Here is a 22,088-nt window from a genome sequence, read left to right as displayed (position 1 = left end):
CGTCCCATGGCTCTCTCATAATATTGAATGACCGAGCGCAAGCGCATTTTCGCCCGTCGTTGACCTCCGACCCTTTTTTCGACTTAACCGAATCACGTTTTTAAAATCGAAGAAAATGCACCGGAAACACGTCTCTTTTGTGTGCTAAAAGTTCAAGGAGAATGTGCGTATTTACAATATTTTTTTTTTTTTTTTTTTTTAGTAATAAATTATACACTAAGCTGCAAAAATTAATATTTTTTTTTTTTGGGGGGTAATTTCAATTTTTTTTCTCTCGAATCGAATTTTTGAGATTTTGAAAATGAAATTTTTTTTTTTTTGCTGGTTGGGAAAATTTTTCTTTGACGGTGGTTTTTGGAAGCAAAAATATCGACAATAGTGAACGTTAGATGTAAAGGAAAATTTTGTATCTTTTTCTTTAAAGAAGAGAGAATAACTATTTGAATAGAAAATCATTCTTTTGAAGTACAACTTCAATCGTATTTTACTTTGAAAATTTTAGAATGGTTTTTTTTGGTATTTTTTTTACAGGAAAAAAAATTAAACAGTGAATAAATAAGCAAAATTAGAAAAAGGTTCAATAAAAATGGGGCTAAATGAAAAATTATATTAACTAAAATGCTAAATAAAAATTCGATTTTATATAGAAAAGTTGGTTAAACAAAAATTTTGCTACATGAGAAATATAATGCAAAATAATAATTTTGCTAAATAAAATTTCGATTTACATAAAAATTCGATTAAATAAAAATTCTGCTAAATGAAAAATTCAGCTAAATAATAAATTGGCTAAGAAAAAATTTGATTTATAAAAAATTTGGTTAAATAAAAATTTAGCTAAATAAAAATGGGACTAATTAATAATTTCTTTAAATAAAAATTCCGTTAAATGAAAATTCAGCTAAATATGATGGTAAATAATAATTTTGCTAAATAAAATTTCGATTTAAATAAAAATTCTGCTAAATGAAAAATTCAAGTAAATAATAATTTGACTAAGAAAAAATTCGATTCATAAAAAATTTGGTTAAATAAAAATTTGAAAATTCAGCTAAATATGATGGTAAATAATAATTTTTCTAAATAAAATTTCGATTTAAATAAAAATTCTGCTAAATGAAAAATTCAACTAAATAATAATTTGACTAAGAAAAAATTCGATTCATAAAAAATTTGGTTAAATAAAAATTTAGCTAAATAAAAATGGGACTAATTAATAATTTCTCTAAATAAAAATTCCGTTAAATGAAAATTCAGCTAAATATGATGATGGTAAGTAATAATTTTCCTAGGGAAAAAATTTGATTAACAGAAAATTCAGCTAAATGAAAAATGATGCTAAATAAAAATTTGATTTAAAATTCAGCTAAATAAATTTTTTAATTAATTTGTTAATTTTTTTTAAGAATAAATAAAATAATAATAATTATATTCTAATTAAATTTGGTTAAATATATTATTATAGAAAACAATTAATGAAAGAACAATCAATGAATTGCTTTTCTCACAACAGGAAGTTTGAATTGAAGGGAAAAAATATATATGTATATAAATATATATTGTAGTTTAGCTACACTTTTAAATGACCTGAAAAGAGAAGAGGAGGAATTTTATATGTGTGTATGATAAACTAGAAAACGTACAATAACTGTGAGTATATAAATGCATTGTAATAAGTGGGAGATTTATAAATAAGCCACCCTTATCTGATAGGCGCCCTGCTATTTTCGGGTATCGACCAATCAGTGTTAAGGTCAGACAAGCTTTCGCGATAAGTCGAGGGCTACTAACGTTTGTCCTGGGGATTGATCCTTGACTTACTTCCTCTCTTTCTCTCTCTTTCCTCATTCTCTTCATTACAAAAAGGTATATATATATATATATAAAATACCTAAACTTGCACCCTTAAAACTAATGTTAAATTTCATTAACCGCGAGAAACATTTCAATTTCATTATATGTGTATAGGTACAATTATTGTGCATATCAGCGAAATTTAATTTCCTCGTTTATACATTTTATAGTATATAGCCTCGAAATGATATGAAACTAATGTTAAATTTCTCAAAAATTTACAAATGAAAATAATTTTCGTGATGGCTAATAAGATTTTAATTAAAAAAAAATGTCGGTGATTTATTTGTAATTTATGTTTATTTCATTATGGTTCTTTGATAAATTAATAATTGGTATTAGTTATTTCTTTTTATTTCGTTGTTTATTCATTTATTTATTTAGTTACTTACTTAGTTATTTATTTAGTTATTTATTTAGTTATTTTTTTAGTTACTTATTTGGTTATTTGTTTAGTTATTTATTTACTTGTTTATTTAGTTACTTATTTGGTTATTTATTTAGTTATTTGGTTCTTTATTTTGTTATTTATTTATTTATTTAGCCATTTATTTAGTTATTTTTTGTAGTTATTTATTTAGTTACTTATTTAGTTATTTACTTAGTTACTAATTTTTTTATTTGGTTATTTATTCATTTATTTATTTACTTACTTATTTAGTTATTTATTTATTTAGTTACTTATTTGGTTATTTATTTAGTTACTTGGTTCTTTATTTTTTTATTTATTTATTTAGTTATTAATTTTTTTATTTGGTTATTTATTCATTTATTTATTTAGTTATTTATTTAGTTACTTGGTTCTTTATTTTGTTATTTATTTAGTTATTTACTTAGTTACTAATTTTTTTTTTTTGATTATTTATTCATTGATTTATTTAGTTATTTGTTTAATTATTTTTTTAATTAATAATTTATTAGAGGTACCATTTTGACTTTTTTAAATCTCCTTAACCAAAAAAAAAAAAAAAAATATTCCACAATGTGAAAATTAAAACAATTTTTCAAGACTGACGTCTTCCTTATCGACAAGTCTTTTCAATTTCGTCATAGAAATCAACTTTTTCTCATTACTTTCTTTTTATCACATTTATTTTTTGATTACCATTTTTCAAACAATAACACGTTTCAAAACTTTTTAGAAACTTTTCAAATTAACGCGTTATTGATTTATAATAATGTAAAATTATATGAAAATTTGATTAATTAATCAATTGATTATTTAATTAATAATTCATAAATAATAAACACTAAAAACACATTTGTTTGTTATAAATAAATAAATTTGTTACTTCTAATAATTTATGTACATTAATTACTAATTAATTAATTTCTAACTTAGTTACTTAGTTAACTTATTAACTTATTAACTTAGTTAATAAATAATAATAAATTAAAAAAATTAATAAAATTATTTTTAAAAAAATATGAATAAAAAAATAAAAAATTTGAAAATTTTTGCCGAGTGGTTCCCTCGGACGAGAATCTCGGCAAGCTTGTAAGCCAGGATAAAAGCTCGCGAAGCTGTTTGATAACTTGTGCCACCTATAGGAAAAGTGTTTCACCAATTATTGATCAAAGAATCGGCGCCAACTCGAAAAACTGCTCACGAAAATAACTGGCTCCTTTACCCGTATTCCATTCGCGTCGCAAAGAATAATCTACGGAAATTGTCTTCTTAATACTTCCGATCCTCTCCTGGATGACAGAAGATGGGGGGGAGGAAGGCCCTTTTCACACGATTACAAAAGCTAAGAATCTTTATACATACACACACACACACAGATTTATAAATGCTCCAGTTATTGATGCTTCATCTTCTCTCTAATACTAATGTCTTTTTCTTTTTCATGCCAGATTTTTCACCACCGCTTTTGCCCACATCCGCAAGGATCAAGCAACTTTCTTTTTTACCAATTTTGTTCTGCTTTAAAATCATTTTTCTCCTTTTCAAGGCAAATTTTTTTTCTTTTTTTTACTCTTATCGAATTCATCCTTTTAGGCAAAAAAAAAAAAAAAAAAAATTACTTTCGCTCAAAGTTGACCAATTCTCCGGACAATTACTCAACGGCTCTTTCCAATTAGAGTACAGTTTTTCTGCTGAATCGCTTTCGAAATTGCGCGTTTATTTCACGTATATAGCAAAAAAAAAAAAATTGTAGGGGGGGTCGTTTGTGAGAGAGAAAAAGGAAAAACAATTTTTTTTATTGGAATTTTTTTATGAAAATTGCAAAATTTAATTCAATTTTCATTTAGTTGGATTTTTAAATTTTTTTTTAATTAATTGAATTTAGTAGAATTTTTATTTAACCGAAATTTTCATTTAGCCAAATTTTCTTCTAGTCGAATTTTTATATAGCCAAATTTTAAGATTTAAGGAAATTTTATTTTAATTAAATAATTAAACGAATTTTCACTAAAATGTATTTTTATTTAGAAATTTTTATTTAAAGAAATTTTACTCTTTAATCGAATTTTCAATTGGTTGAATTTTTATTTAACAAATTTTTTTGTTGTCTAATTTTATTTAACCGAATTTTTACTAAAAACGTATTTTTATTTAACATACTTTTTGCATAATGTTATTTAACCAAAATTTTTATTTAACTTCCACTAAAACGAATTTTTATTTAGCAAAATTTTTCTTGTTAAACCAAAAAAAAAAATTCTACTAAGTGAATTTTCTATTAAACAATTTTTATTGTATAGCATATTTATTTGGACAAAATTTTTCTTTTGAGTTTTCATTCATAAGAATTATTATTTAGTGGAAATTTTAGCAGAATTTTGATTTAACACACTAAATTCTCATTTTTTACAGAAATGACTTTTCTTTTAAATAAAATTTTGCTAAATGAAAGTTTGGTTAAATAAAAATTCAACAAAATAGAAATTCTAACACTTAAAAATTTGATCAAATAAAAATTTTCTAAAGTTTTCATTTTTAAATTATTTTTTTGGCCAAACAAAATTTCGGATTTTAATTAGAAATTTTAATTATTAAAGAAGATAATGCCAACAAATGAAAAGTTGGCTAAATGAAAGTTTGGTTAAATAAAAATTCAGTAAAAAAGAAATTTTGATACTTAAAAATTCGGCTAAATAAAAATTTGCTTAAATCGAATTAAATGAATTTTCGCCAAATAGAAATTGCGTTAATTACTCTCTAAATCTGAATTAGTAAAAATATTTAGGAATTTAAATTAGTCACTCACTTTTTGCTTTAGAATTAGTTAAATTTTACTAATTGTTAGTAAAAGTTACTAATAATTAGTAAAAGTTACTAATAATTAGTAAAATTTTACTAATTGAGTAGCAAAAAGTGAGTCACTAATTCAAATTAGTAAACTTTTTTACTAATTCAGATTTAGAGAGTAACAAGAGTTGTAATAACATGGAAATTTTTAGTTAAAAAATTAAAAGTTTAATTTGAATAAAAATTTATCTATAGAATTTTAAATTGACTGAAGAATTAAAAAAAAAATTAATTTCTAATTCAAGTTAATTTACAGATAATTAAATAAAGAGATATTTTCTTGAGCAAAATGTTGTTTTGTAAAATAAATTCCAGCTTTTACTTTTTAATTCCATTAAAAGAGATTCTTCACATTTGATTAATGAAACCAATTTTTTTTTGTATTTCTATTTGTGAAAAGTAAATTGAAATTACTATCACTGGAAATATGTTTCGGTTTTTGTTCTCTCTCTCTCTCTCTCTCTCTCTCTCTCTCTCTCTCTTAAACAAAAGTTCATTGCAAAGTGAAGAATAAATATATCGATGTTTTCAATTGGTCTCTGTTATTCTTCTTGAAAAGTATATATAGCGTTACAAAAAGAGATCCAAATAAACTTACAGGGAGAATGGCCAGGAGGTTTCGAGCTTCTGCGACGGACGTTTTTCATGTTTTGCGGCATGTCTGCTCTCAACACTGTGACAACTGCAAAAAAAAAACAAAAAAACAGTTTTTTAAAAAATATTTTTACTTAATTAAAATAAAGAAAAATTACTATAAAAATGTATGTAAAACGATTTTTCATCTAATATTTTATAAAAAAAAAATCTACTGCAATATTAATAAATAAAACAGCATTTAAAAATTGAAAGAGATTTAAAAAAAAGGAATATAAAATATTCTTGAAATGAATGAAAATGCAAGCAAGCTGAATGATAAAAGTCGAAAAGAAAGAGAAAGAGAGAGAATTCTTAAGAACTAAAAGAGATCTGAGATGGTAATACGATGATGAGAATATTTTACATAGACTATCAGATTTCTTATTGTTGACAGAAATGATATAGCATTGGTGAGCGCTCATTATAGCGCTCTTGTTATGAACTCATGCTATATTTCACTATATTATATATATATATAGTATATCAGAAGGTGGTAATTATCATGTTTAAACTGGGAGAGGATTATGTACTTTAAGTATATAATAAGGACTATCCAATTAATTATACAACTCCTTTTAGTGTAAACCGATAAACGGATTTCTCAACTCTCGATACTTTTATTAATTGCCTACAACACTCTTCACTCCCGTCAATTTCACATGTTAATTGCTCGACAATTAATTTTAATTTAATTTATATACTTTATGTAATATTTACATTTTTTTTTGCTGTTTATAATATTTTTTATACTTAATAATATTTTTATACTAAATAATATATTTTCTACTTAATATTTTTTTTTCACTGAATATTATTCTTTTTACTTAATATTATTTTTTACCACTTAATATTAGTTTTACTATTTATTTCTGTTTTATACTAATTTTTATATTTCATATTGTTTCACACTATTTTGTTCAATTTTTGATTGTTTAGTACTATTTTTGTAATTTTAAGTAGAGAAAGACGTTTTAGCCAGACATTTTAATATTAATTCATTTTTTAAAGAATAGTAAGTAGGAAAAATTATTTCAGTCAGACATTTCAAGTTGAACTCTTTTTATGTAAACGTGAGTAGATGAGGTTGATTTTAGTCAGACAATTGTATTAGAAATAATTGTTTTAGCCAGAAATTTTAATTTGACTATTTTTCAATGAATAGTAAGTAGAAATTTTTTTTTAAGTCAGACAGTAATTTTACAAAAATGTAAGTAGATACAGTTATTTTTAGTCAGACATTGAATTTTGAATGTCGTAAGTAAATTCAAGTAGAAAAAGCAGTTTTTGTCAGACACAAATTTTCACAATAAAAAATTGCAATAGAAACAGTCGTTTAGGTCAGATATTTTATTTGAATTACCTTATTTAAAAGAATAATAAGTAGAAAAATATGTTTTAGTCAGACAGTACTTTTTATAAAAAAAATACCTAAGTAGCTAGAACTGTGTTAAACACAAATATTACATGGCACATGTAAATTGAAGTAGAAAAAAATAATTTTCGTCAGACATGAAATTTCACAAAAAATTGCAGTAGAAAAAATTGTTTTAGTCAGACATTTTAAATTTGAATTTCTTCTTCAAAGAATAGTAAGTAGAAAAAAAGTTTTTTTTGTCAGACAGCAATTTTCATAAAAATGTAAGTAGAAACAGTTCTTTTTAGTCAGACATTAAATTTTAAATGTCGTTTGTAAATTCAAGTAGTTAAAACAATTTTCGTCAGGTACGAATTTTCACGATAAAAATTGCAGTAGAAAAAATTGTTTTAGTCAGACATTTAAATAAGAATTCATTTTTCAAAGAATAGTAAGTAGAAAAAAATGTTTTAGTCAGACATTAATTTTATTTAAACGTGGATGCAATTTTCAATGTAGTACAAGATAATATTTATTCAGATATTCGAAACGTTTGTAATTTTTGTCAGTAGTACAAGTCAATATTTAGTTTGACTTTCCATTTTATTCTCTTTGTACCGCTATAGTAAAAATCGGTCTTTATTCGGACGCAAAATTTAGTTTACCAAAAAACAGTAGTAAAAGTAAATATATAGTCAGACTTTTTAAATGTTTAATTTTATCAGTAGTGCAAGTCATTATTTAGTCGGACATTATAAACGTTCGTAATTTTTTCTCAGGTAGTGCAAGTTAGACATTCGTAAACGTTCATAATTTTATTAGTAGTACAAGTCAATATTTAGTCAGATTTTCTCCACTTTGTGTAATTTTTTTCAGTAGTCTAAATGGCTTTTAAGGCAAATTTTATGTAATGTAACAGTAGTACAAATAAATATTTGGTCAGACTTTTGGATTTCTTTTCGTGGCACAATGATTAAATTTAAAAATCAGTAGTAAAACTAAATATTCAGTCAGACTGGATATTTTGTGTAATTTTTTTCAGTAGTATAAATCGGTTTCAGTCAGGCATAATGTTACGTAATGTAATATTTTTTTTTGTCAGTAGTATAAGTCAATATTTTTGTATTTAAAAAAAATTGTTTTTTTATTACAAAAATAATGTAAAATAATTGTGTTTATTTTTTTTGGGAGAATAAATTTTGTTAAAGCAAACTGAAGTTGCAGTTTATATAATGGAGCATCAAAGAGAAGTATTTGATTTCCGAGAGAAAAGCAATACCAGTGAAACGTCAAGTTTTTTTTTCTCTTGTCTGACCATTGCATTACGTTTCCACTTGAAGGAGTAACCCTTTCTGAGTAATATCCGGCTGCTTTACCAAGTGGATCCAGACGAATGCAAGACAATATTATATTCCTTTTAAGTGGAAAAAGTACGTTATGGTCAGACATGTTAGCTTTTTTTTCTACTACAGCAACTAATGACTTTGCCGGACTGGAAAATTGCCAATTATTTATCAAAAAAAAAAAAAAAATTTGCATTTATTTTAAAGAATCTTCCAATTTTATTTTATTAAATTAAAATAATTCTAAAATTATATTTCTTTTCGCAAAATTTCATTGGATATATTGAAATACTGCAATTTGTGATTTTTAATGGAAAAATTCTAAAAACGAGAAGTGTTTGAAATGCCTTTTTTTAAATACAACTAACTCTCCTCTTTTTATTCCATATATATTGAATGCAGCTTTTAAAAAGTTTTCAACGAGGTTTCCAATGAAAGATAGGTACATCGATGTAAGCATTTCAAGAGCTTAAATGATATCGATGAAGTGAACGCTTAGAGTATAAAACTGATCCATTACAACTCGTATGTCAGTAAAGTTGGCGATAAATAAAGTTTGATTGATTATATCCTAAATTTTTGCCTCTCTACACATAATAAAAAAGGGGGGGGGGAAATATATGACATTAATACTTTTATCGTTATATTTTGGCAAACAACTTTTTTTTCATATACAATAAACTTTTGACAAAAATTGTAATAAAATTTTTATATTTAATATTTATGAAATAATAATAATAATATTAATTAGAGTATATAATTTTTTTTGTTAATATAAAAATAAATAAATTTCAAATAATTGTTTTTATAATAAATTGTCTACTATTTTTTTTTTTTTGCAAGATTAAATAATTTTTTTTTGCAATTAAAAAAAAGGAAAAAGTTTATAAACTGAAAAAATAGTCCTTTGACATTTAATTTTTTTAGTAGAAGGTTATAATCTGCATTATCGATTATTAACGATGATAATAATTATTATATTCTACTAAATGCCACTTATAAGGGATTTATTATAGGATTTCAAAAAAATTTTGAGTAGAAATTTTTTTTATATTAGTCTGATATTTAAAAAGTATTAAATTTAAAAAAAATCAGACATAAAAAAAAACAAAAATTATTATTTTAGTATAGTAAAAATTTTACCTTTTGTGAGAAATTATTTGCTAATTTTTGAAACAAATTTTAATATGACTCTTGTATAATAAAAAATATTGGACAAAAGTAAAATTTCTGTACAGTTGAAATGTCTAATGAATTAGTTAAATAATAATCGAGTCTTAAAAGACGGAGGAAAGCGTTACTTTAGACAAGAATAAGTAGCAACTTTTAGTAAAGAATTTTGCAATCCTGAACGGAAAGTGGAAACTTATAAGTTTCTACACTTTTTTCTACTTATATATATATATATATATATATATATATATATATATATATATATCAAAGTTTTGCAAAGTTTCTTGATTAAAGCTTTTGGGACACATTTTCAAAGGAGTTTTATTAGCTTCTTTTAACTATTTCTTTTTTGCTTTCTTTGAGAATTTTACAAATCTGCACCTGAAATACTTCTGTTGTAAAAGAAAATCTATTGTAATTTATTTTTCTCAATAACCGGTATAAAAAAAAACAAAAAAAAAATTTGAAACATTTTTTTATATAAAAATAATTTATAAAAAAAGTGTAAATAAAATTACATTGTCTAACTAAAATGTCTTTTTCTACTTCTAAACAATTTCATTGCGTAAAATTAGATAATTTCAAATTTTTTCCTATTAGGGAAATAATTTTTTTTTCAGTGATAGAATGAATGAATATAGAAAAAGCAAAAGATATTAGAATAAAAGTTAAAATGTTGAGTATCTTTAAATCCTCATTTTTAAATTTAAACATTTACTTAAAATGAAATTAGCATATAGATATTTGGAGTTTGCCGACTAGGCGAGAGACATAACGAATATAACGCTCGGCATAAGAGAGAGAGAGAGATAGAGAGAGAGAAAGAGAGAGAGAAAGAGAGACTTGAATCTCGAAGCAAACAAACGAATGAATAAGCAATTAAGCGTACCAAAGGTTGCATTATATCAAGGCTTTGCTTTCGACCAAGTTTCCTAATCGAGCTTGCAGCTGGACACACGCGACGCTTGCGCGACCGGAAGTTTTGTATATATATATATATGGAAAATCGCAAAAGCCTTTGCACACATGGCCGTCGTCGTCACCACCGCATGCGATCGTTCGATCCGCGCTCGCTATTCGACAAAACCCAAAGTGCTTCATTGTCTGGCGGAAAGGGTGCTTGACCTTCTCTCACATATATCGAGTGTGTATTGCACAACCCCTTTTTTTCGCCAACTATGTATATATATTCTCACAAAATAAAATAAATATATAAAATAAATTAATATTTCTTTCTACTAATGTATATTACATTATATACGTATCATTATCCCTAAAAATTGATTTAAACTAAAAAAAATTACACGCAAAAGATCCAGTCTGACTGAATATTTACTTTTACTACTGATTTTCAAATTTAATCATTGTGCCACAAAAAAAATCCAAAAGTCTCACCAAATATTTATTTGTACTACTGTTATATTACATAAAATATGCCTTAAAACCGATTTAGACTACTGAGAAAAATTACACAAACTATCCAGTCTGACTGAATATTTAGTTTTACTACTGATTTTTAAATTTAATCTTGCACTACTGATAAAATTAAACATTTAAAAACTCTGACTATATATTTACTTTTACTACTGTTTTTTTGGTAAACTAAATTTTATGTCCGAATAAAGACCGATTTTTTCTATAGCGGTACAAAGAGAATAAAATGGAAAGTCAAACTAAATATTGACTTGTACTACTGACAAAAATTACAAACGTTTCGAATATCTGAATAAATATTATCTTGTACTACATTGAAAATTACAAATTAGAAAATTACAAATTAAATTACAATTGACTGAAGAAATGGTAAAAAACTAAAATTGCATCCACGTTTAAATAAAATTAATGTCTGACTAAAACATTTTTTTCTACTTACTATTCTTTGAAAAATGAATTCTTATTTAAATGTCTGACTAAAACAATTTTTTCTACTGCAATTTTTATCGTGAAAATTCGTACCTGACGAAAATTGTTTTAACTACTTGAATTTACAAACGACATTTAAAATTTAATGTCTGACTAAAAAGAACTGTTTCTACTTACATTTTTATGAAAATTGCTGTCTGACAAAAAAAACTTTTTTTCTACTTACTATTCTTTGAAGAAGAAATTCAAATTTAAAATGTCTGACTAAAACAATTTTTTCTACTGCAATTTTTTGTGAAATTTCATGTCTGACGAAAATTATTTTTTTCTACTTCAATTTACATGTGCCATGTAATATTTGTGTTTAACACAGTTCTAGCTACTTAGGTATTTTTTTTATAAAAAGTACTGTCTGACTAAAGCATATTTTTCTACTTATTATTCTTTTAAATAAGGTAATTCAAATAAAATATCTGACCTAAACGACTGTTTCTATTGCAATTTTTTATTGTGAAAATTTGTGTCTGACAAAAACTGCTTTTTCTACTTGAATTTACTTACGACATTCATAATTCAATGTCGCTAAAAATAACTGTATCTACTTACATTTTTGTAAAATTACTGTCTGACTTAAAAAAAAATTCCTACTTACTATTCATTGAAAAATAGTCAAATTAAAATTTCTGGCTAAAACAATTGTTTCTACTACAATTGTCTGACTAAAATCAAACTCATCTGTTTACATAAAGAGTTCAACTTGAAATGTCTGACTGAAATAATTTTTCCTACTTACTATTCTTTAAAAAATGAATTAATATTAAAATGTCTGGCTAAAGCGTCTTTCTCTACTTAAAATTACAAAAATAATACTAAACAATAAAAAATTGAACAAAATTGTACGTTTTTATGAAAATTGCTGTCTAACAAAAAACTTTTTTCTCTACGTAGAAGAAATTCAAATTCGAAATGTCTGACTAAAACAATTTGTTCTACTGACATTTTTTTTGTAAAATTTTATGACTGGCGAAAACTAGTTTTCCTACTTTAATTTACACATACGCTATTTAATATTTGTTTCTAACTTAAAATATTTCTACCTACTTAAGTTCGTGTTTTAATTAATTAAATCGTATTTGTTTCAAATACAAAAATTATTGAGACAAATATAATTTATTTCATTTAAATAAAAATTATTTAGTTATAATTATAAAATTTCTTGGTACAAATAAAAATTTCCTTGTTTAAATAAAAAATTATTTGGTTCAAGTAAATATTTATTTGCTAACAGTAAAGTAATTTGAATTTAATAAAAAAAAATTTGCCAATACTTTATCAATAAATTTTTTCACATGGAGATTTATTTGTTTCGTATTTTTTTTTATTAAAATAAATTTTTTGAGGTATGGGAAGGGGGGGAATGGTCCATATCCATTCGAACATAATTTTTTACCATTCAGTATATATTTAGTGTGCTATGTAATTTTTCTTCTCTCCCTTTCTCTTTCTCTCTTATGTGCCTCGGCGAATTTTTCTTTTGTATAAGCATCGCGGCAGACTGAAGCTTTTCAAATTCGTCGATATACTTTCCTTTCACCTTGCCAAAAAACCTCGAGGGCTTTCTTTGACCTCGAATTTCAGGTCTCAATGGTTCAGTACAACATTGCACGAGGAATAAAGGTCTTGGACGCTAAAAGCTAGAGAAAATTCTCTCAAGGGGACGTTCTTTTGGGGGCTGTAGGCTATCTAAAGCACATGTACAAGGCCTCCTATTATTTAACGTGGCCCAGATTATCGATGTTTTTGTTAGAAAAAAAAACAAATTTCAATTTTAAAGTGGGGTTTGAAAAAAAAATTAAATTAAATTATTATTTACTGTCATTTTTCTTATGTTCTTTTTTTATACTTTAGTACATTTGTACGAAAGGGCATTGCCCGTATATATATATATGTAAATAAATAAATTATTTTTATTGACAGGTATCAAAAATTTGCGTTTTAAGTAACACGAAGTAGAATAAACATTGTTTTAGTCAGACATAATTTTTTTCTTAAACAGTTACAAGTATGTATATGTGGTCTAATTATAGTCAGACATTTTATTTTTTAACTTAGTTGAGAAAAAAAAATTGTAAGAAAAACAAATTTTGACATTAACAGGTTTTAAAATTCCACTTTAGTAACTCAAAGTAGAATAAACATTGTTTTAGTCAGACATCAATTTATCTAAAACAATTCCAAATAGATATATGGTCTTGTTATAGTCAGACTAATTGTAAATAGAAAATTCGCAATAATAAAAAATTTTATATTCTTCATTTATATTAAAAAAAAAAATAGCAGTAGAAAAATAATGTTTTTGTCAGACAATATTTTTTATCAGAAATGAATTTTGTAAATAGTTTTAAGTAAAATGAAATTTTTTTTTCTGAAAAAATAAATGAAACGCATTTCTTTGACGTTTTTTTTTTTTTAAATTTCTGATAACAATTCACAGAAGATAAACTATCATATCTATATATACATTTTAAAAAAAATCGTCGAAATGGAAAAATGTAAATTTCAATTCTTTAAAAGCATCTTGAGGAAAAATAATGGAGAATTCTAAAAAGACCATTCATTTTCGAATAAACATACATCTTTTCTCGAATAAGTTTAATCGAGAGACTATTCACCTTCATCTTTTGCCAAATTTCAAGCCAAAAAATTTTGAAAACAAAAAAGTGAACCACAAATTTCGTTGATTATTTTTTTTCTTCTTTTTTTTAATATATATAATATTTTCATCTCTCTCGTGTTATCTGACGTCAGAAATACGCCAAGAATGTAATCGGTGATTGGCTCAACCAATAAACCCATAGGTTCATTGGCACAATGCCCAAAAGGCGAAATCTGTTATATATATATATATGTATATATATATATATATATATATATAAATCTGATAACGTGAATACAACAGCTCAATGAAATTTTCCACTGGACTCAAATTTACTGAGAAATTCAAACCTGGACCATCTGCTTCACTATTTAAGAATAGTTTAACATATAAATCCACGTATTATTTTGAATAAATAATGTATCTCGCTTTATTCTCATAAATTTCTATTAATAAATAGAAAAAAAAAATTTTTTTTTTTTAGAAAAATTCCTTCAAAAAAATTGAGGAACTTAAAAAATATTTTTCTAGAATTATTTTCCCCCCCCAAAAAAACGAAAATAGTCCAATTTTTTGAGACAATTTCCCCCCCCCCCCTCCAAAAAAAGTAGGGAACTTGATTGAAGTTTTGTTTCCCAAAAAAATCGAAAATTGGCCAATTTTTTTTTTCGCAATATCGTTGTAATCGAATTTCTCCCTAGTAAAAAATTTTTTTCTACAATATTTAATGATTAGGGTGACGATTTTTCTTTAACTTGAACTGCGTCTGTGACACAAGTTTTTTTTTTTTTTTTTTTTTTATAAATTTTTTTTCCTTGGAATAGATTGTACCCAGAAGATGTTTTTTTTCAGCAAGTCCATTTCTCGCTGTCAACGATAGAGAGGAGACGTTCGATCTTTATAACTTTGTTGAGAAATTGAGTTAGGACGAACGGTATAAGGGAAGAATGGAGATAAGCTCGATGAATCCCTCAATTTTTTAAATACGTTTTCTAGAAAATTCTTGGCGAACAAAAATTACTATTATTATTATTATTATTATCGAGTCATCATTGCGAGAAGAATTTGATTTTTGAAAAAATTGAATTATTATAAAATTGTCCTAGTCTCGAGAGCATTATATAATTGCGAGTTTACATCGAAACAAACGTTTTTTATTTTTGCACTTTGTAGGTTTCCAACTTGTCAAGAAATTTTTTTTTTTTCCCCAAGTAAAAGAATTTTCTTGGAAAATTATTTCATTTGATTTTTTTTTTTTTTTTTGTTACAAATAATTATTATTTATTAGGTTTGTAATAAAAAAAAATTATTATAATAATTTTTTATTGAAATATAAAAAAATGATTTTATTAATTAATATGTCTGACTGAAAATAATTTATACTACTGAAAAAGGTAATAAATTCAAAAAAGTCTGACCAAATATTTATTTGAACTACTGTTTTCTACATTTTATAATGGACATTATGTCTGACTCAAAACGATTTATACTACTGAAAAAAAATTACACGAAGGATTTTAAAGTTTGCCATAAAATTATTTGGTCGAAATTAATATTTGAGTCAAAAAAAAAAGAAATTAATTGGTGCAAATTAATATTTATTTGGATCAAAAAAAATTATTTTTTTCAGTATATATAGAAACTTTCTCTTTCATCTTCATCATATTTCTGTCGATATTGATTTTTGTCTTATATATCTCGATGAGAGATGATCGTAAACTATATATCTTATATGGGGGAATAGAGAGGAGAGAGAGAGAGAGTTTCGACGATGTATTAAACTCCAAAAGTCACATTCGATACTCGACAAAATTTCACTTTATACCAGACTCACTCTTCAACGAAATTTTATTTCAAAATAAGAATAGAAAGCAATAAGATTTGTTTCCTCGCAAAACTTTACTCGTTCCTTGATTCAATAAACATGTAAGAAAAAAAAGGAGAAAAAAAAAATTTTTTAGTCCATACTTATATATACAATTTCTCTCAGGAGTTTTTTTATATATCGTGTAAATAATTCAATTTTGAAAAATTCAATTGTTTATACAAAAAAAGGCACTTTATTAAAAAATTTGCAAATTTTTTATTATTCTACTATATAATTTGTTTATACTGTATAAAAAATTATATAATTGGAATTAAAATTTGATAAATAAAAAACAGTTAAAAAAATTTTTGAAATAAATTTTCAATTTTCTAATTATATATAAATTTTAGTAGAGAAAATTTTTTTCTAATTAATTCTTAATCTAAATTTGTAAAATATGGTTGGAAAAAAAAATGTTTCCAAAATGTGACAAACTGTCGAATATTGATGAAAATTTATTTTCACTTTGTATGTGTTTGTGTGGGATGAGAGTAAAGTGAGAGGCTGTCTCTCTCTCTCTCTCTCACGTATTGGAGATGATTGGATAAATGAATATTAATTATTTTATTAATGGGATACGGCGATCGGTAATTGAGAAAATTGGAAATTGGAAGGTATATGCCTATCCGATAGACACGTCATATTCCATGGACTAAACCAACCAAAGTATAAGGATTACGACACGACTTCGAAAGAAGCGGCAAAAAAAAGAGAGGAGAATCCAGTTGGGTTTATTACTTTCGTTGAAAGTCCTCTTTTTCATCGTGAAACGCAAACATGATAGAGCAAAGATTTAGTCGAATCATTCAAAAGACTTAACAAGGCTTATTTTCAGCTTATTCATTATCAATTTCAAATGACTCCAAAAAATTCTTCAAAATTGAAATATTTCAATTTTTTTCAAAAAAAAAAAAATAATTAAAAAATAAATTTTTTTACTGGGCAATTTTTTTTTATTTTTTTGAAAATTCCACAAAATTGGTTTTAAATCACAATGTCTGACTAAAAATGTCTTTTTACTACTGAAATTTATTTATTTTATGAAAACCATATAACATTAGCAGTTAGTAACAGTAATTTTTAGTAACATTGGTATTTAGTAACAGTAACTTTTAGTAACATTGGTAGTTAGTGACATTGGTATATAGTAACATTAGTACTTAGTAACATTGTTACTTAGTAGCATTGGTAGTTAGTAACATTGATAGTTAGTCACTGTCATTTTTAGTAACATTGGTAGTTAGTAACATTGGTAGTTATTAACAGTAACTTTTAGTAACAGTAATTTTTAGTAACATTGGTAGGTAGTAACAGTAACTTTTAGTAACATTGGTAGTTAGTGACATTGGTATATAGTAACATTAGTACTTAGTAACATTGTTACTTAGTAGCATTGGTAGTTAGTAACATTGATAGTTAGTCACTGTCATTTTTAGTAACATTGGTAGTTAGTAACATTGGTAGTTATTAACAGTAACTTTTAGTAACATTGGTAGTTATTAACAGTAACTTTTAGTAACATTGGTACTTAGTAACATTGAAAGTTAGTAACAGTAACTTTTAGTAACATTGGTAGTTAGTGACAATGGTACTTAGTAACATTAGTACCTAGTAACATTGGTAGTTAATAAAAATAATTTTTAGTAACACTGGTAGTTAGTAACAGTAATTTTTAGTAACATTGGTAGTAAGTAACAATAATATTTTATTTCATTAGTAGTTAGTAACATTGGTAGTTAGTAACAGTAACTTTTAGTAACATTGGTAGTTAGTAACAGTAACTTTTAGTAACATTGGTAGTTAGTGACAATGGTACTTAGTAACATTAGTACCTAGTAACATTGGTAGTTAATAAAAATAATTTTTAGTAACACTGGTAGTTAGTAACAGTAATTTTAAGTAACATTGGTAGTAAGTAACAATAATATTTTGTGTCATTGGTACTTAGTAACATTTTTAGTTAGTAACTTTATTATGTGAATTAATTAATTGTTGATTATTAAATTTTTTTTTTGTAATAAAAAATTATTGTACTTTAATAAAAATTAAAAAAATTTGAAACTTGAACAAAAAGTTTGTATGAGATTTTTTAAAAGAAGTGGAAAATTTTTTAGAAATTCCACAAAATTGGATTTAAATCACACAATGTCTGACTAAAATGTCTTTTTACTACTGAAATTTATTTATTTTATGAAAACCATATTTTTTTTTTATAATTTACAATATAATTTTATAATATTGACACTAATATTTAAAAAAAAAATAAAAATTAATCAGTCCCTTTGTGTGGTACTTAAAAAAAATTTTTTTTTTTTTTGCAACACTTCTCAAAAGTGTGACTTTAATGAAACCACATTTTTTTCCAGTGTAACTGCGTGTGTAGGCGAGTGAACTGTCAAAAGAATGAAAAAAAAAGTGGAGCATATGATGTAGAGAGTACGAATGAATGACCAAGAAAAAAAGCACAATAAAACCTTTTGTTCTCACTGTATTCTCCCTCTGGTTTATTTGCTTAGTCAAAATTAAAATTCCTAAAAAACGACTAATTTGCGTTTAAATACGGAAGTGGCGTTTTTTTTTTTTTTTTTTTTTTTAATATGGAACATATTTCACCAAAATTAAATATATATTTTTTTAAATTTTAAATACATCACTTGTATAAAATAAAATTATTCTGCAAGTGGACAAATTATTATCAATTAATTATTATAATAATAATAATAATAATTATTATTATTATTATTATTATTATTATATAATAATAATACCTAATAATAATGATAATAATAATTATTATTATTAAATTTTGCTTTAAATACTAATTATAATTAAAAGATTCTAATTTGAGAATAAAGATTAATGACGCTTGTTTTTATACATGAGAGCAAAAAAAAAAATGATTTATATAATTAAAACAATAAAAGTCATTTCTGGGAAACTTGAGAATAACTCTTTTGCTTGGGTTTTCTTTTTAAATTTATGGTCCAGGAAAAAGGATGATGCTTCTAATATATATATATAGCCGATTTTCTGTATATAAGCCTGCGGATGTTTACCATTCTACTTGTACAGTCAAAGTCACTTGGAGAAACTCAACTGAGATCAAGATGGCTCCTCTTGTGTACAAAAAGTATTTTCCCTCAACTTCTTTGTCACTATAAACTTTCTGCGCTATCCTTTGCCCAAAATTGTTTTAAATTAATTTTCCAACTACCAATAAGAAATGACCGAGTAGAAATAAATTTTGCAACTATTATATTTTATACTTGTTTTTATTCCATTATTTTCCAAGTTGGTAGTAATAAGAAAATATTAAATTTTTTACAAAAAGTAAAAATTTTTTACAAACAGAAAAATTCCTTGCAAAAAAAACAAAAAAAATTTAAAAGGAGAAAATACAAAAAGTTTTAGTAGTTAAAGAAATTTTTAGTCAGACATTAATATTTATCGAAAAATTAACATATTATTTTCCGACATTTACTTTTGAATGTTAAATAAAAAAAAAAAGTGTGAAATTATTTTCGTTAAAAATAATAATTAAATACCTACGAAAATACTTATTTTTTAGGTATTTTTTTTTTCAAGAAACAAATTGATTTAAAAATATTTTTTTATTGCATTTTCTCGAAAATTTGAATTTTAGAAAAGAAAATATTTGCCAATTTTTACAAGCATAAATTTTAATAAAGCGAAAAAATTTTATTTACTTTTTTTTTTTTTTTTTTTTTTTTTTTTTTTTTAAGATAGCTTTACGTGTCAGGAATTTTGTACATTGAAGTGAAGAGAGTGTGAAGTGAATTTTTGATTGAATATAAGCTATAGTTACTGAATTTATATATGTATATATAGTGTAAACACTACTGATAACAAACATATTCTTTATATATTGTCAATGTGCAAATCGAATGTGTTGATGCTGTATCAGGATCCTGGCTTTCATTATTTATTGTTCATTCGGCTTGTTCAATTCGAGTTTTGATAAAGCTGTGGCGCGTAAATACAAAACACAATGTATATATATAGTCTCAATTCAGAATGCGTTAAAAACAATTGTTTGTGGTAATTTAAAAAGAAAAAAAAATTTTTTTTTAATACTATCTAAAATTGGGGAAATGAATTTTTTAAAGAAAATAAAAGGTATCATATTAGTGATAAGAGGAAAATAAATTTTTTTAAATAAAAAATAAAATTAAATAAAAACTAAATAAATAAAAAATAAAATCAGTCGAAAAAATATATAGAGAGAATTTTATTTATATCAAAGTAAAATATTTGTTTTACATTTTTTATTTAAACAAAAAGTATGTAATATGAGGATTTACATTAATGGATATATAAAATATGTAAATGAATTGTAATGTAAATTTAGATATACTCGTATCAATATTAATCGGAGCGTTGAATAATATTTACATAGACACGTTTTTATTAGCATTTATGAATTTTGAAAAAAAATGTAAATTCTTCCAAAAATTGAAAAATATAAAATAAAATCGCACTGCTCGTGAAAAATTTTACTATTTTAAAAGTGATAACAGTGATAAGAATTTTTATTTTACTTTTCTATTATTATTAATTAAGGAATTAATTAGAAATTTGTTCTTTTTAAATTAATAAATAAATTATGTTTTAGTAATTTTTTGGGGTTTTTTTTTTTGTAAAAATTTACTCTTGTAAAATTGTCAACAGTAAGTGTTAGTAAATTACTGTTAGTAACAGTAATTTTTAGTAACATTGGTACTTAGTAACATTGGTTGTTAGTAAAAGTAACTTTTAGTAACATTGGTAGTTAGTGACAATGGTACTTAATAACATTATTACTTAGTAACATTGGTAGTTAGTAACAGTAACTTGTGGTAACATTGATACTTAGTAAAATTAGTATTTAGTAACATTGGTAGTTAGTAATAGTAATTTTTAATAACATTGGTAGTTAGTAACACTGGTAGTTAGTAACAGTAATTTTTAGTAAAATTGGTAGTTAGTAACATTGATAGTTATTAACAGTAACTTTTAGTAACATTGGTACTTAGTAACATTGGTAGTTAGTAACAGTAATCTTTGGTAACATTGGTACTTAGTAACATTGGTAGTTAGTAACAGTAATTTTTGGTAACATTGGTAGTTAGTAAAAGTAACTTTTAGTAACATTGGTAGTTAGTGACATCGGTATATAGTAACATTAGTACTTAGTAACATTGTTACTTAGTAGCATTGGTAGTTAGTAACATTGATAGTTAGTAAGTGTCATTTTTAGTAACATTGGTACTTAGTAACAGTAATTTTTAGTAACATTGGTAGTTAGTGACAGTAATTTTTAGTAACATTGATAGTTATTAACAGTAACTTTTAGTAACATTGGTACTTAGTAACATTGGTAGTTAGTAACAGTAACTTTTAGTAATATTGGTAGTTAGTGACAATGGTACTTAGTAACATTAGTACCTAGTAATATTGGTAGTAAATAAAAATAATTTTTAGTAACACTTATAGTTAGTAACTTTATTATGTTAATTAATTAATTGTTAATTATTAAATTATTTTTTGTAATAAAAAATTATTGTACTTTAATAAAAATTTAAAAAAAAAATTGAAACTGGAACAAAAAGTTTGTATGAGATTTTTTAAAAGAAGTGGAAAAATTTAAAAACCTCAATTATATAACTTTTGTATTTTTGAAAGTGAATTAATTTTTTGCATTCCATTTCAAGTGAAAATTGGCAAAAGAGATGAGAGAGAAAGCATCGTGTATTTCATTAACACACTCAATCCGCACTCAATGTGTATGCATGATGCATTTTCCAATCTCATTTTTCACTCGAAAACTCCTGCATCGAATCCCCTATCGGATTAGACTGTGAGATAAGTTTCACTCTTGGAAAAGTTATTTTTCTTTTTTTTATTACATGATGAACAGCGTGTGCAAATGTATATATTTTCAAGAAGTTTATTTAAATATATATTCACTTTGACTAACAATAAAAAAAAAAAATTGACTTTTATTTTTAAATTCAAACTTTCATTATTAACTATAAATTTGTTAACATTCAATTTATATGGTTGTTACAAATTTTATAATATGCTTA

At 24.3% G+C, this 22,088-nt stretch overlaps 1 protein-coding gene across 5 annotated transcripts in view; it reads right to left on the bottom strand.

Annotated features, from left to right (window-relative positions):
• The window catches only part of LOC127290500 (potassium/sodium hyperpolarization-activated cyclic nucleotide-gated channel 2), a 167,652-nt gene that overhangs the window by 94,656 nt on the left and 50,908 nt on the right, over positions 1 to 22,088 (bottom strand). For all 5 annotated transcript variants that reach the window (XM_051319102.1, XM_051319097.1, XM_051319100.1 and 2 more), the window contains exon 3: positions 5,709 to 5,792. In XM_051319102.1, the coding sequence (XP_051175059.1) occupies positions 5,709 to 5,792 (84 nt within the window). The remainder of the gene's footprint in view (positions 1 to 5,708; positions 5,793 to 22,088) is intronic.

Source organism: Leptopilina boulardi, unplaced genomic scaffold (genome assembly GCF_019393585.1).
Source record: "Leptopilina boulardi isolate dan_hultmark-lab unplaced genomic scaffold, ZJU_Lbou_2.1 LbouV2_70, whole genome shotgun sequence".
NCBI lineage: Eukaryota > Metazoa > Arthropoda > Insecta > Hymenoptera > Figitidae > Leptopilina > Leptopilina boulardi.
The sequence above is the reverse complement of the archived record's forward strand: the minus strand, read 5'-3'. Positions and strand labels throughout refer to the sequence as shown.